The 15,268-nt window shown below is 36.0% G+C and overlaps 1 protein-coding gene across 1 annotated transcript; it reads left to right on the top strand.

The window, feature by feature from the left end:
- Window positions 1-9,922: 9,922 nt before the first annotated feature.
- Window positions 9,923-13,305, top strand: LOC124635205. The gene is made up of 3 exons (XM_047171027.1): window positions 9,923-10,490; window positions 10,689-10,907; window positions 11,318-13,305. Exons 1-3 carry the CDS (start codon window positions 10,335-10,337, stop codon window positions 13,286-13,288), a joined length of 2,346 nt encoding a protein of 781 aa, XP_047026983.1. The 5' UTR covers window positions 9,923-10,334; the 3' UTR covers window positions 13,289-13,305.
- The last annotated feature ends 1,963 nt before the right edge of the window (window positions 13,306-15,268 follow it).

Genomic DNA, 15,268 nt, shown 5'->3' with positions numbered 1-15,268 from the left:
TAGAAAAACGTGGCACGGCGATAATATCGCCGCGATTCTCTCGCTCGTGGAGGCAGCCCCTTAGAGAATAGGTAAAGTCAAGTCATTTAATAATTAGTTCCTTTCTAGATTTTGTTAAGATATTTTTCCATCAATCATTACAACGAGCTTTCGACTTTCAAGCAGGTTTTTTATTACACTAAGACCTTTTGACCACTCGTAACGACAGATTCGTATTACAAACGGGAACACCCGTAATTGCTCTCTAATATGGGAATTTCACCAAGACTTTTGCTACTCTAGCGCTTTTGTGTTAGAGTCAGAATTTGCACAAAGGCCGGCCGTTGATATTTGGCGTTAGTTTTCAGGTAAAGCTTTAGGCAAACAAAGTTCTTAATGGAGGTGTAATGGCTCTATTTTTTACAGAAGGTTCTATTTCACTCTTTTAGTAGGTTAATTACAACACAATTTATTTTGTCTTTTTAAAATCTTTCAGTTTTAATTTGTTGTATGAAGAATTCGCTCCGACGAAGTAGTATATACTTATAAAATCTCTCAAAAAGTTAAGTTTTCCTTAAGATCTTGTTTTACATATATGTGAAATTAAATACCGGTTAAGTTAACGCAAACAGAGAAAAGTTTTGATAATGTTAGAAGGTATAACTTGAGCAAGTAAGTTACCTCACACACGGAGCTCTGACTTCCTGTTTACACTAGATGAACAACTCAGACTTGGTTTACCTACAGACAAAATGTCAAACGAGGATGGTAGAAAGCTAAGCAATAAAGCCTTAATAAAGTTGTCTTAATGGTAAGCCTAAGTTACCTGATTAAAACATACCAAAAAAAAAACTGGCAATAAATTATCAAAAATAAGTATCCTATAAACCTAAGAAAATGCACCTGAAACCAAGAGATTAATTATGCCGAAGTTAAACTGCAGTGTTTCAATCTTTGACAAACAAATGCTAATACATATATCAAGAATTTAAAAATAAGGAAAGCCGACCCCACCACCATGCGGGATGCATAGCAAGAAAGAGAGAGAGAGAAGAATTCCGCTACTAATAGCAAAAGTATAGTTAAACATTAATCATTACACAAACACTAAAACAATGAATTATTATAAAGATCTGCTATATATTCAGCACCTACAAGAAAATATAGACCCACATAGTAAGAGATTTTGCACGTGTATTTGAGTCGGAAAATCTTGTTGCTATTGTTTTCTTTCGCCCTGGGGTCAGTTTTCTTTTTGTCAACTGTTTGCGATCCTCGAGACCTTTGTTAAACCGTTTATTTACTTTCTTTGAGCTCTTGTCTAAAATGTGGCCCAAAATATTCAACAACCAGAATCGTGGATTTTTCAGTTCAATCGTGATGTCTTTATTTAAATATTTTTTCAAGAATCATTAGTTATGGTTCTGATAAGCAATGTTAGATGATAATTAAGAGCGTTAAAGAACGTAATACATAATAAGCCATTTGCTGTCAAAATATTATGAATCCAGAAGAAACTTGCGTTGCAAATCATTGTTTTATTCTTCATATTTATCACTAGGCCTTCACCATCAACATCGATATCACAACTCGATACTCAATCGAGACGGCTCGACAATCGAGTCAGTGGAGTGCGTCAAATATCCGGCTATGTTAGCATAGTTTGATGTACGGCAGCTGTGTCCGGATCACGTCTGTCGTGTACCAGTCGGATCTAGCAGTAGTTGTTGCGATTAATGAACCAGAATGTCGTAAGTAGCATGTGTGTATGTCTGTTGACAGATGTGATGTAAATCTGAAGTTGGATTATCGGCAGGGATATTGAGCCCTGACCTTCACCTGCGCAGAAGCGATTTATTGGTTTATTGCCTTATGTGTACAGTGCGCAAAGCGATACACACTCTATCGCCGAGAGCTCAATATCCGTGCCGATAACTATATGTATTTACAGCGCAGTTACACTTTTGCTTATAACTTGCATTGATAGGTAGTAAAACAAGAGCGACAAGAGATAGTAAAAAAATAAAGACATTATTTGGGAATTTATTTAATTACCATAAAATGTACCGTACACATAGTATACCGATTTTAACACAGTCGAAAAAAAGTTAGGTAGGTATAACTAAAATTGGGCATGAATCAACTTTAAAAATCATTAACAAGATACCCATCCTTTTTTTTAATTCGACAGCACTTGTACATACGATTTCAACTCAAAACATTGCACTAGAGCAAAAAGAGCGTAAGTGATCAGTATTCAAGATGTAGATACGCCATTTGGCGTCGGAACCGAGACTCAGACACGTTAAATGAAATTCCACCCTGATTGGAAAATAAAAAATAAAGTAGCGTTGAAATACGGTATCGGTTAAAGGTGATGAATGTTTTTTAATATGCGGATATATCTCATTCGGATCTCATGTTCTGTTTTCTTGGACGCCATCTCGAAAAAGTTGGATTGTATTCGTAGGTTGGATTGACTGGAAGAGAGAAAAGATGTATCTTGAAGAAAGACCATGAGGAAAATGTTTTAGGAGTTAAAGTGGGTAAAGTTAAGAGTCCCTTAGTAGAAAATCATCTTAGTTTTACTTTGTGAAAAATTTTGAAGTAATAATAGGAAAAAATATATACAAGCTGTTGATTTGCATCCGTGCCATAGTCAAGGACGTAATTATACTAATGATTCTCAACCCAAATCAACAAAAAATTGGTACGAAAATTTTTTTTTTTTTTTTTTTCGGAAATTCGTCAATGCCACCTACCCGTTTTCAAACTCGGTGCGTGTGTTACTGGCCTCAAAACTGTGCTGCGCCCTCACACAAACGCAAACACAAAGCATTCGCAACGATCACACATGAATTTCATTCATAAAATTGGATTATTTCTGAAATACTATGACATTACAATGACATAAAAAGCAGCGCATATTAACTATTTCCCGTTAACTGTAATTCCAATCGATTATTTACGTATTTAATGTCCTCCTCCTGAAGTATGGCACAAATGCAAATCAACACCTTGTATACGGCAAATATAAATACACAAAACCTTTTGAGATTTTCCCATACCTGGCTGACTTGGAAAATAATTTTCCCATGACATAAGATACCCTTGTATAATTCATCCGCTAAAGAAAGAGAATAAATTACATTTCCATAATCACGTGTGAAAACGAAAATTCATCTTCTCGCCGTCCTGTAATCCGACCGGGAACAATATAACTTTTGCACACCAAATCCAATAAAGACTGTTTTCCTACGAGATAGAGTTCAAAGTTGTTTAGCAGTATTTTGGTAAGAAATCGACAGCGGTTTCGAAGGGCAACGTGAAAAGTTGTAGTATCGTGATACTACAGAAACTTTGTAAGGTGATATTTCTGTGCTGGCTTTATTAAAGTTTGAAGCATTTAACCTCTGATCCTTGAAGCGCCAGATTTATTAGAAGACAATTGCGAGGATTTTAGTGGTGTATTGTGACGTCACTTGACGGTATGAGGTTTTGATATGACATGAGATGCAAGTAATGTATTGAGGTACCTACCGAATGTTTTGTGTAGTTGACAGCTGCTGATTTTCAAGGGAAAGACAGAAAAAAAAACGATCAGATGATATCAAAAATCATTGGTAGTCCATATAAAAGTTCACTGCGTTAAAACTGATTTTATTTTACCTTTTTTTAAACCGCAGTAGTCTTTACTGCGGTTTAAAAAAAGGTAAAATAAAATCAGTTTTAACGCAGTGAACTTTTAAGCTGTGATAATGAAAAATAAGTAAAAGATTACCTGAATTCGGTCCCAAATACCTTATTAGGTTTCGAATTCTCTGAGTAAATGGCAAAAGACCCGCCCACCATTACACAACGCAAAATCAACGCAAAACGTGGGTGTTGTGTTTAAACCGTACCGTACCCAATGGAAAAAAGCATAATCTTTCTAGCTTCTTCTTCTTCTTATCGAGTGAGCCGCAGGTTTAATCACCTAGCCAGCCCTGGTGTCAGAGTTTTTTCAAATCCGCCTGATGTGACATTATAACATCGACTTCTACTGGGTAGCATTCGGGAACGCCGGCTTTACGTGCTCCACTCACGGGGGTCTAACACCGACAACTTCCAGGCTCTGGGCTGCTTTGTGAAAGTTTTTTAAACCCACAAAGCGATTTAAGCTCGTTTCTGGATTCGAACCCGAGACCTCGTGCAGCAGGGCACGCCACCATAGTGGCGGTAAGTCCCCTCTTTGAGGAGTGGCTCGGGAGGAGTCACGGCGCCCTCACGTATCGCATGACGCAGGTCCTCACCGGACACGGTTGTTTCGGGAGGTACCTGCATCGAATCGGTCGTGAGGAGGCGCCCGGGTGTCACCACTGTGCGGACAGCCCCGAGGACACGGTGGACCACACAGTCCAGGAGTGCCCTGCGTGGGAAGGGCACCGCCGGGTCCTCGTCGAGGCTTTGGGCGGCGGCGACCTCTCGCGTCCGGCCCTGGTTCAGGCCATGGTCCGGGGCGAAACCGATGGGCGGGGGGAATGGGATGCCGTCGCCTCCTTCTGCGAAGCGGTCATGCTCGAGAAGGAGGAGGCGGAACGCCAGAGAGTACGCACCTCTCATCCCGGCCGCTGCGCTGGATCAGGTAGACACCATGGGCGCCGGGTGTCGCGTGATGACTCCCGGCCACCATAGGCGTGGGTCTGTGGGCGGTGAGTTCGGGTGGCTCATCATCCCTCTGTCTGCTTAGACGACAGACCCGTGTCGACGGCGCGCGTTGTTCCACGCGCTCTTCAAAGAGATGTCAGCAACCCCAGCGGGGCCCAGCAGGGCCAAGGCCTGCCGGGGCTGCGGGTTGTTCGAAAGAGATACCGCGGCCCTGGTACATAAAAGGCCTATGACGGAACACGACGGTTTTTAGTCAGTAAGTCTGACACTCCCTCACCGCTGCTAACCCACAGCGGGAGGGGTCATTTGATGATTTTTGACGTCGTTAAAAAAAAAAAGACCTCGTGCAGCAGTCGCGCTATCGACACAAGACCAACGAGGTAAAAAAGTGGCCTACAAGCGAACATGTGGAATGCAATTTAGGGCTACTGGACCCGTAGCACGCGTACACAAATTATCCGCAGCTGGATAAAGCTAAAGCTAAATACACATATATTGGGATACAGTTGTTGGTCCGATACCAGTTTATTGCTTCAGTTGGTCAGTGGACCGTACCGGTATCGCGAATCGAGTCCCACATGACCGGGATGATAAAATATGCGCATAAAATGAAAAGCATACATACGGTCAGGTGACTACAATATTGGCGGATGAATAAAAAGTATGGGCTTTTTTAGGTGTCTTTTTTTTTGTTGTTTTTAAGTGTAATAAATGTTTGGGAATTATGGGAAAATTGTAAGTCTGTTTTAAACATTTAATTACTGACAGAAAAAAAAACACTGATTGATTTTTTATACTGATTGTTCAGTTATTTCTTTACGACCAATAAAATGCCTTTGAAAGCTTCAATCGTCAATATTATTATGTAGTTTACATTGTTTCTCATATATTAGAAGCGTGTTTGGAGTCCAGAAAGACTACGAAAAAACTACAAAGTTTTATTATTTTTGGATCTAAATTTTTTTCATCATCATCATTATCATCTCAGCCATAGGACGTCCACCGCTGAACATAGGCCTCCCCCTTTGATCTCCACAGATACCTGTTGGAAGCGACCAGCATCCAAATTTTTTTGCCTCTTCCTTTTTTGCCTTACTTTGTAGTAAACGTACGTAGATACGTACAAAGTAATATAGTCTACTCTAAACTTTTCAATCAATGCTACACACAAGTGAATCAGTTTCCTGTTTGGCAACCGTTTTCCATTTGGTTCTAGACAAACATTACTGCTAGTAGTTGCTTCCTGACTAACAATGTTCAGCAATCCGACTGAAATAGCATCATATTCATGGGTACATACCTACAGATATTCTGCATACAGATATTACGTACCTATGTCAAGTTTGTAAACATACCTACATTTACTGACTATATTTACCTATGTTTTTTTAACCGTCTTCCCAAAAAGGATTAGGGCAGGAATTCTGATGCTTGTATTTTTTTTTTGTCTGCACGAGCATAATATGTAGGTAGATAGTTTAATATTTTTTTTACAAAAAAAAAATAAAAAAATTCTTCGGCTTCTAAAAACAAAAAAAAGCTACCAGGTGCATGAAGATAGTTTTCCGGTCCTACAGTACATAGGTATAATATACGTTATTCAATTTTAAAAGTTAAAAGTAAATACGTAGGGTAAAATTCCACCTATTAAGTAGAGAAATAGAATTTGTCGTTGTTTACGAAATCCTATGAGAAACAACGACAATTTAATTATGTAATAAGGATTTATAAACTTGAAGATAATTTGATTTTTGTCATTTGTTATCCTGTTTTATCTCATAGATTCAGATTGGATTCAGAAATAGTGTAGGCTGATATTATCAGTAAATATAATTCTGTATTCTTAAAAACATTTGCATTGAAAATGCAAAAATCTTTCTTCAATTTTGAAATGGTAAATGTGCCCTAAAAATAGTTGTTTTTTATTTATATTCTGTTACAAATGGTTCATATAGATTGTCCTATGTCCACGCGAACGAAATCTAGTTAAAATTGAAATATTGTGGAAATATTTCATACAAAACTGACACAAAGTAATACTAACAAAAGCGACAAAAGAATATTTGTCATAAACACAAACCTAATTAATGTTGTTTAAGCGCTTAAATATCTACACAATTAACGTTCATATATGTTTGTTCGTCAACTAGAGCCCTCATAATCAGTGCGAATTATAATTAACAACTTGTCTTAATAAACGTGAACGACTTAATTAGGAAACGGTAACAGCTTTGTTTGAGGTTACGTTAATATGTGTATAGTTTACGCTAGGGTATACTTTATGTCCTTATTCATGAAAATATATTTCATGAGAAAAGGCTAATTACCATAGTTTTACAAAGAGCGATGCCTATCTGACCTCCTCAGCCTAGTTACCCAGACAACAAAATACCCTTCGGTGATTGTAAATTTTTTGACTTCTGACTACACGCAAACACTGCCAAAGCCATTCAAACGATAGCCGGGAACTACAGTTTATCGTGCCCAGTCCTTTGTTAATAAAGCTGATTCAGCACAATAACTATAAACCGATTGTACCTACATAAAACAAAAATCGATTTCAAAATCGAAGCCTAACCTTTTATATTCTGTCCACCCACTAGCTTAAATCCCACAATCCGGCACACAAACATTGCTACGGAAAAGTTTGCACCCCCACGCAATCAATAATCCAATTGATAACTAAATAAGGATCTCAACAAAGGTTTGCTTTATCCATTTTCCTCTCAATTGACAAAAATGTGCGTCCCATATATTCCCGTAGTCTCATGGACACCAATATATAACAGGGGACGCGACACGGAACGCCACTCTTGTCTCGAATAGTTCCGATCTTACGGTCACTCTACACGACTTCACTTTTGTCGGGACCACTATTAAATTGGTGTTTATTTGTTCCACTTATGAAGTTAAATGGAACTTTTGGATTGTTTAAAGTTTGACAAAATTGGTCAATGACGTCATGGCTTTGTTTCTTTTATTTTCGAACATCTCCCACATAGGTATTATTGCCCACATGTCTAAGCCAAATGTCAGTTGTACTTTCATAGAGCACGATCCGTACAGACTCCATCTTCATCATGTTTCGTTACCGAATTCAAAAAGATTAGTTGATACTTGTACTCAAAATTTTGTTTGAATAGTTTCTGACATCATTGCACTTTTTAACTTAATAAATCATCTTTTACAATAACATCAGAAATCATACTCTTAAGCCTATTTATCTCAGGTAAGTTGTTGAATACAGCCATAATACTATTCTTCTCCAAGTTTAGAGGCGTAAGAAGTTTGGAGAACTTTGAACATTGTAACTCATAAAAGGTTAACCCGAGTAGATACCTGCGGGTTAAAGTATGACTTGATATTTAATTCATAGACATATTTTTCGAAATTCCGTGTAGCCCGTCGGATTGGGGCATGCCTATAAAGATTTCTACTTACTTGTGCTAATATTGAAAAGTCTATCTCTATGAGTTTTTATACGATTGAGGTTAATTTATATTACGAATTGCACCTTCTTAGTACAAAAATAATAATTAACATTCATTAATTTAAATCATAGAGTAGGTATACATTATTACATTATATACAGACATTACAGATTTAAATGTTTGTTTTTATAATCTTTGGTGAGCATACTTTGTTACTTACACGTTTTATGATTTCCATGAATGCAGTTTTTCTTATGATTATTTAAAATTGACACGTAAAATTGTATCTTCAATTAGAAAAAAACGTATCTATTGTCCTGAGAAATGCTAACCCTGTTACAAAAATAACATTACAAACACAAACAGAATTTTAATCTAAGTTCCATTTTAATCTGTAAAGGGAGAAAGACGAACTAAAAACATTGAACAGCGTTTAATTGTATTCTAAGAAATCTGAGCAAAAATGCATTACTAATTCATGTTTAAGTAGGTGTACGCACTAGGCATTTAAATCGCCCTTTTATATCTATAAAAAACATAAAAAATATAAATGCAAAAAAGTTTTTATCTCACTGTAGCGCTTTCACGGAAAAACTAACCCACCCAAAACAAAAATGTGAAAGGCTGCCAAGTTCGATAATATGGGAATGCTTCGCCTATAAAAGAAGTGAGATCTGAATAAGTACCAAGTTCCATACACATACCTCAGTTAAAAATAGTTACTTTTTAATGATGTTACTTGGCAAGTTTTCACATACCTTGTTATAAACCTACTAAACGCAATGAATCAAGTATTTAATTTTCTATTAAAACTTGCCAAGTACTTATTCAGATCTCACTTCTTTTATAGGCGAAGCATTCCCATATTATCGAACTTGGCAGTATTTCACATTTTGGTTTTGGGTCGGATTTCATTTGTTTTTGTAAGGTTGTTTATTTTATTTTTTTCTTATGATTAAGTTAGTTAAGGAAATGTCTAATTTATACTATCTTTCAGATTTTTTAATATGCACTATGCTTCTTACAAAGAAATGAACTAGATTAACTAAATGGACTAGATTTACCAACTGACTGACATGACATGTTATCATATATTATGTTCGTGGATCAAAGTTACACATTCGTTATTTTCGAAAGTGACTCACACTTGGCCGTTTTCAGATTTTTACTTTACTTTAACTAAATACAAACCTTTGTAACGAATTTCAGATCGGTACGACCATTCGAAGATATATATATTATATAAATATAGATAAATTTAGTTCGTTTTAGTTCCTTAGGGGTATAAATTTACACCTTCATTATTTTGAAACCGACTCACACTTGGCCATTTTCAGATTTTTCCCTTTACCTTGACATAAAGACCTACCTCCATGCCAAATTTCAAGTCAATACGACCATTGGAAGTGGTCTAGGTTTTTGATGAGTGAGTCAGTCACTGAGTGTAAAAATAGCGATTTCCTGACGTCAATATCTCAAGACCTACGATAGGTATATTAATGAAAGGAGATTGCCACGGGGCAGGTCCCTTTTGTGGTATCGTGTGCCTGAATGGAATAATAACCTAAAAATATTGTTTATTTTTTTGTTTCCAAATTATTTTTTATACAATTTCTTTCACCCTGGGAATAAAGTTAAAATTAATTAATAGTTAAACATTACGTCGACATCCGTTTGATTGGTAAACAAAAAAAAGTTGCCAGATATCAAATAACTATTGAAAATTACGTATTTTAATCAATAGAGTAATCGATATCAAAACAAAACAGTTATTAAAAATAAAAAAATACAATTATTTTTAATTATTATTCTAACTATATTCATGATAAGTCTATATTGTTGAACAGATAAGATAAGAGCGATTTTAAATTAAAATAAAAGCCTTACGTAATTTAAAAACTTAAATCGATTTATTAATGATTAAATATAATTGCTCTGGCAACATTTACTTGCGCATGTCACATCACTTTGACGTTCGTTCGTTGTGTGTTCGTGATTGCTTTGTATAATACGTTGAGTTTTGAATTCCGTATTTACTTAGTTATTATTTACGATACGTGCCTTTCTGCTACCACCGAGTTGAGCTAATAAGTTCCTCGCGTACTTACTTTATGTTTTGTGAGATAATTGACTCCTCTTTGTGAGATATTGACTCTAAGTGCTTGACTCTTGTTTGTGCTGTTCTTTGTGAGATAAAGTGCTATTCTTGGAGAACAATTTGACTCTTAGTGAAATCCTTGTGTGATATTGAACTCCCGAACTGTTTTTGTCAGAACTATGTCTACCCCAGCCAGAAGTCGGGCACACCGCCTGTCTTACCGACGCTGTATTAACTGTTCCCTTTTACTAGCGTCTAATTTACGCCGGTATACAGTTGAGGAGTTGAACGAGCAAATGACAGTTCTTCTACGAACTTGGACAACGCCTACACCTGTAAGTTATCGTGTGCATAAACAATAATAATTATTGTGGACAATATAAATATAGTGGTTAAATGCATTATGCAAACTCAAAATAACATTTGATTAGAGTAAACTTAGCACTGTAAACTTAGTTCTTTATGAGAGTTTATGTATTTACAAGTTTAAGCAGTTATAAATATAGAATAGTATAGAATATAATCTTTTCCAGGTAACGTCAGATGATATCCTATGTATTGAATGTTATTTGCTGTTGCAAGAAAGGATATTGTCAAATATAACTGGATCCCACGAGGATATATCACCTGCATATGGTCACTTAAATGTTTGTTATGGATGTGGTATCTCTGTTGCAAGTCGGAGAACCCACAGAGTTGAGTTAGACTGTCCACAACGTAGCATGATTTTAAGATGGACTTTAGCACATCTGGTGAGTATTATTTAATAACATTCTGTATCATCACGCCTATAATCCCCAATCACAAGCGTGACGACGATTAGGCAGAGGTGTACCTAACAGTACACAATACATTTTGTCAGTTATGTTCTAAGTAATAACGGTGAGACCATGCAATCAACCAGGCACAAACCCAGTATTCCAGGCTCTTCTGGTTACTACTCATGAAATCTTAATGGAAATACCCAGAAACCCAATCCTGGAACTGAACCTGAGATCTCATACCCTGCAATTGTGTTTAACATTTTCTAAATAATGTTTCAGAAAAAATGCTGCATAGTTTATTTCTAATTGATGCTATTTTTATTCATATGCTTGCACAATAACAATATAGGGTTTGGTACCTATTCTGATATTCACTAATACCAACTATTTCATTTTAGGTTCCACATTTACAAAAAGTGTGCATTCCTTGCTGGTTAGCAGCAACTCGGGAGACGAGACGTTTGGAGGTTCAAGATTCAAACAGACCTGCAAGGGTCATGGATGCAGCTCTATCTTCATTAGAAGACCCCGAGATACCTGAACCACCTCCAATGCCAGCTCCAACATCTCAACCACAACAAGCATTACGAGTTCAATCTAAGATTAACTCACAAAAGTATAAACGAGTTGCTGCAGCTTCTCGTCACTGTATGTTTGTAGGCTGTGATAATGATGAACGTCTTTTAGTACCTATGACTATAAAGGAACTGTTGTTATTGCAGTACAATATATATATACCTTTAAATGCTAGAATCTGTCATCACCATTTATATAGCAATCAGTGGGATGAACTGACTACCAACCTAAATGACTTTACTAGCTTTCAAGTTGATGATATATTTTCCATACTGGAAAGAGCTTCTCAAAGAAGTTTAGATTTTAATAATATTGCAGCAATGGATGCACATTTACGCCATTATTGGCTGGGACTTACAGAGATGCAGTTTAATGAAATATTAAATAGCCTTCCTACTTTACATAATAAGGTTAGAAATCCTAGCCTTGCATTAAGCACATTTCTTGTTAAACTTAGGACAGGGGACAGCAACCAAAGACTGGCAACTCTTTTTCAATTGCCACGATCTACATTAGAAAAAAAAATGAACATTGTTAGGGAATGTTTAAAAGAACATTTTGTACCAATGCATTTGGGAGTTAATCACACTAATATACAAAATGTGGCCTCACGTAACAGGACTATTCCTGAAGGTCTATTCGGAGACAGTAGCATGGCTCCAGATTCTAAACCTGCTATTGTCATATGTGATGGTACATATGTTTATGTACAGAGTAGTAGTAACTACAAATATCAGAAACAGACATATAGTCTACACAAATATAATAATTTGGTTAAACCCTTTTTAATCACATGTTGTGATGGATATATTTTAGAGTGCATTGGACCATATGAAGCAACAAAAAATGACTCGACAATCATGAGTGATCTATTTCGTAATGAAAGTGGTCCAATGCGCTCATTTTTTAGACAGGGGGATGTCTTTATATTGGATAGGGGATTTAGAGACGTGATCCCTGAACTCCAAAGCTATAATTATAAAACATACATGCCTGAGTCATTATTGGAAGGTGAATTTCAATTGACCACTGACCAAGCAAACAAGTCTAGGTGTGTGACTATGTGTAGATGGGTAGTTGAAATTGTAAATGGTCGCATCAAAAGAGACTACAAACTGTTTCGACAAGAATATTTTAACAGAGCATCAACACACCTTATGGATGATTTTAAAATTGTTTGTGCCCTTTTGAATAAATTCCACCCAACAATTGAAGATAGACCTGACGCTGCAGAGTATGTGCAAATTGCTCAGGCGAGATTAAACAGTAGTAATTATTTGGGGGAATTTATTCGAAGGGATAACATCAATAGGAGACGTACGGTTTTCCAAAACATAGACAGCAATGCTCCCCATTTAGATCATTTTCCAAGATTAACTTTAGATGATTTAAGAAGATTTGCATTGGGATCTTACCAATTAAAACAGGCTAGATCCTATTATGGGGAGCACATAAGAAGTAATGGTACTTATAATGTTGAAGTAAGCAATGATGTCTTGGAAGAGGATTTGCCCTTAATATTGGGTCAAAATAATTATTTAATTAGGACTAGAATTAAGTCCCGCCATGTGAGCCATAAAACATATTACTCTTATTTGTTGATAAGTAGAGATGAAGATCGGGCAAATTCTTTAGAAAGTATCATTGCTTACTATTGTAACTGTCTAGTGGGTAACCGTACGGTAGGGTGTTGTGCTCATACTATGACAGTATTGTGGTATTTAAGCTGGGGCCGCTTCAACAATGTGAGTGCTCCAGCTCAATCTTTGGACGAAATATTTTATGAAGAATAAATAGTTTATTCATGTTTTGTTTTTTTTTTATTTCCCTTGCTATTACTAAAATAATAATAACTATCAATAACGGTAATTATGAGTCTATACTAATATTATAAAGAGGAAAGATTTGATTAGGTAGGCTATAATTTATCCGGGTATGGAAAGGTGTTCCCGGGGACGCGGGTGTAACCGCGGGAAACACATAATAACAATTCCATTACTTTATGCATAAATAGAGACATAATTCCATGGTACTGCTATTTACAGTACATATTTCTATGCTCATAGTGATCTATAGTCCATGTCAATTTCTAATTATAACCTATATTCTTAAAACAGAAAAATAATGATATCTCTTGAACCAGGGTGAATAAATGAAAAAAGGTTTCTGATTATGAAAATGCAATGTTTTTCCTATTAGTTAAAATAAAAATCTTCAGGGCACAAACATTTTTCACTGGGACCCAACTTCCCTTACAAAACGGGCAATCTCCTTTTGTATTTTAGATAAGTGAGGGGGTCTCAACAGATACTAGAAATTTGATATGCGTAAATAAAATAGATTTTGAGTTATAGGGGGGTCGAATTTGGCCCGAAATGGTTCGTGTAATATAACCCACGGCCGGTGTGTCGCTTTTTTTTGCTCGAACTTGGCGGACACACTGCCGTGTGTCTAGATGAACTGATTTTAGTGGTTTATTGTACACAGATAGTCTAGTCCTCAGAAAGGACATAGGTACCTAGTTAAAGTAATATCCCTCGGGTTGTGGATCGAACTACTTACGGAAAACGGATAGTAATTTTGGTAGCTTTATTTTACTTATGTTCCTTTAACAACAATAAATTTCTTCATGAATAATAGAAGTAGCCGATAATGTTTCCAAACCAATCATCGGTATCAAAATACAATTAAATTGTCTGATAGTAACACTACTCAAAAATTGATATTTTATTACTGACGTTTTCTTCAATTCTGTTTTAAAAACAATGGTTTTAATCATCCAAAGATACATAATGATCATACATAGAACAATAATGGCAAGTTAGAACTTTTCTCTTTTTTCTTCTTTTTTACGAAGACTGACTAGACTCTGCCAGAACGTGTTTATTTAAAATGTTACACGAATTTGTAGTACGGTACTGCTCGGAAAAGACTAAAAAGTTTCGTTTTTTTTCGCAATTAATGAAAGGGTAGGACGATTTCTCCCTTTTTTTACCTACAATTAATTGTGAGTACTGTTTTTCAAATAATGACAACTTCTAACTGAGGAATATACAAGCTGTTGATTTGCAACCGTGCCATAGTCAAGGACGTAATTATGCTAATGATTCTCGACCCAAATCAACAAAAAAATCGGTACGTAATTTTTATTTTTTAGTTTTTTTTCGGAATTCCGTCAATGTCATCTAGCCGTATTTAAACTTAAAACCGTGCTGCGTCCTCACACAAACGCAAACACAAAGCATACGCAACGATTATTCATAAATTTCATTCATAAAATTGGGTTACTTCTGAAAGACTACGACATTACAATGACAAAAAAAGCAGTGCATATTAACTATTTCCCGTTAACTGTAATTCCAATCGATTATTTACGTATTTTATGTCCTCCTCCTGAAGTATGGCACAAATGCAAATCAACACCTTGTATATGGCGATTTGACATTTTTTCTATAAGTTCATAAGCTACATAAAAGTAAAATAAAAGTTATTTGGAGAAAAATCTTATTGTTTATTTTGTAGTCGTTTACATTTATTTTGTTATAGCAGAAAATACATAGGTAAACATTCTATCGCTACATCAAATTAGAACAATATTAAACTGGCGGTTTTCACGCCTAGTGCGTTTTCCGCCTTTGAAGTTTCTCACGCCGTACAGTTCGCGATTTATTAAATGATTAATGATGTGCACATACAAAGAACCACTTAATTATAAATGAGTTATCTTTGCTCGGCGAGGATAACTCTTGCTTTCAACTGATACTTCGCTAAAA

This window comes from Helicoverpa zea, chromosome 12 (genome assembly GCF_022581195.2).
Source record: "Helicoverpa zea isolate HzStark_Cry1AcR chromosome 12, ilHelZeax1.1, whole genome shotgun sequence".
NCBI lineage: Eukaryota > Metazoa > Arthropoda > Insecta > Lepidoptera > Noctuidae > Helicoverpa > Helicoverpa zea.
Note: the sequence above shows the minus strand (reverse complement) of the source record. Positions and strands in the feature narration are given on the sequence as shown.

What these genes read in the sequence shown, in the direction of transcription:
- LOC124635205 (XM_047171027.1), top strand. Translation starts at nt 10,335, where the DNA reads ATGTCTACCCCAGCCAGAAGTCGGGCACACCGCCTGTCTTACCGACGC. An exon ending in CTTGGACAACGCCTACACCT is followed by an intron (nt 10,491 to 10,688) that starts GTAAGTTATCGT and finishes AATCTTTTCCAG; the next exon opens with GTAACGTCAGATGATATCCT. An exon ending in GATGGACTTTAGCACATCTG is followed by an intron (nt 10,908 to 11,317) that starts GTGAGTATTATT and finishes ATTTCATTTTAG; the next exon opens with GTTCCACATTTACAAAAAGT.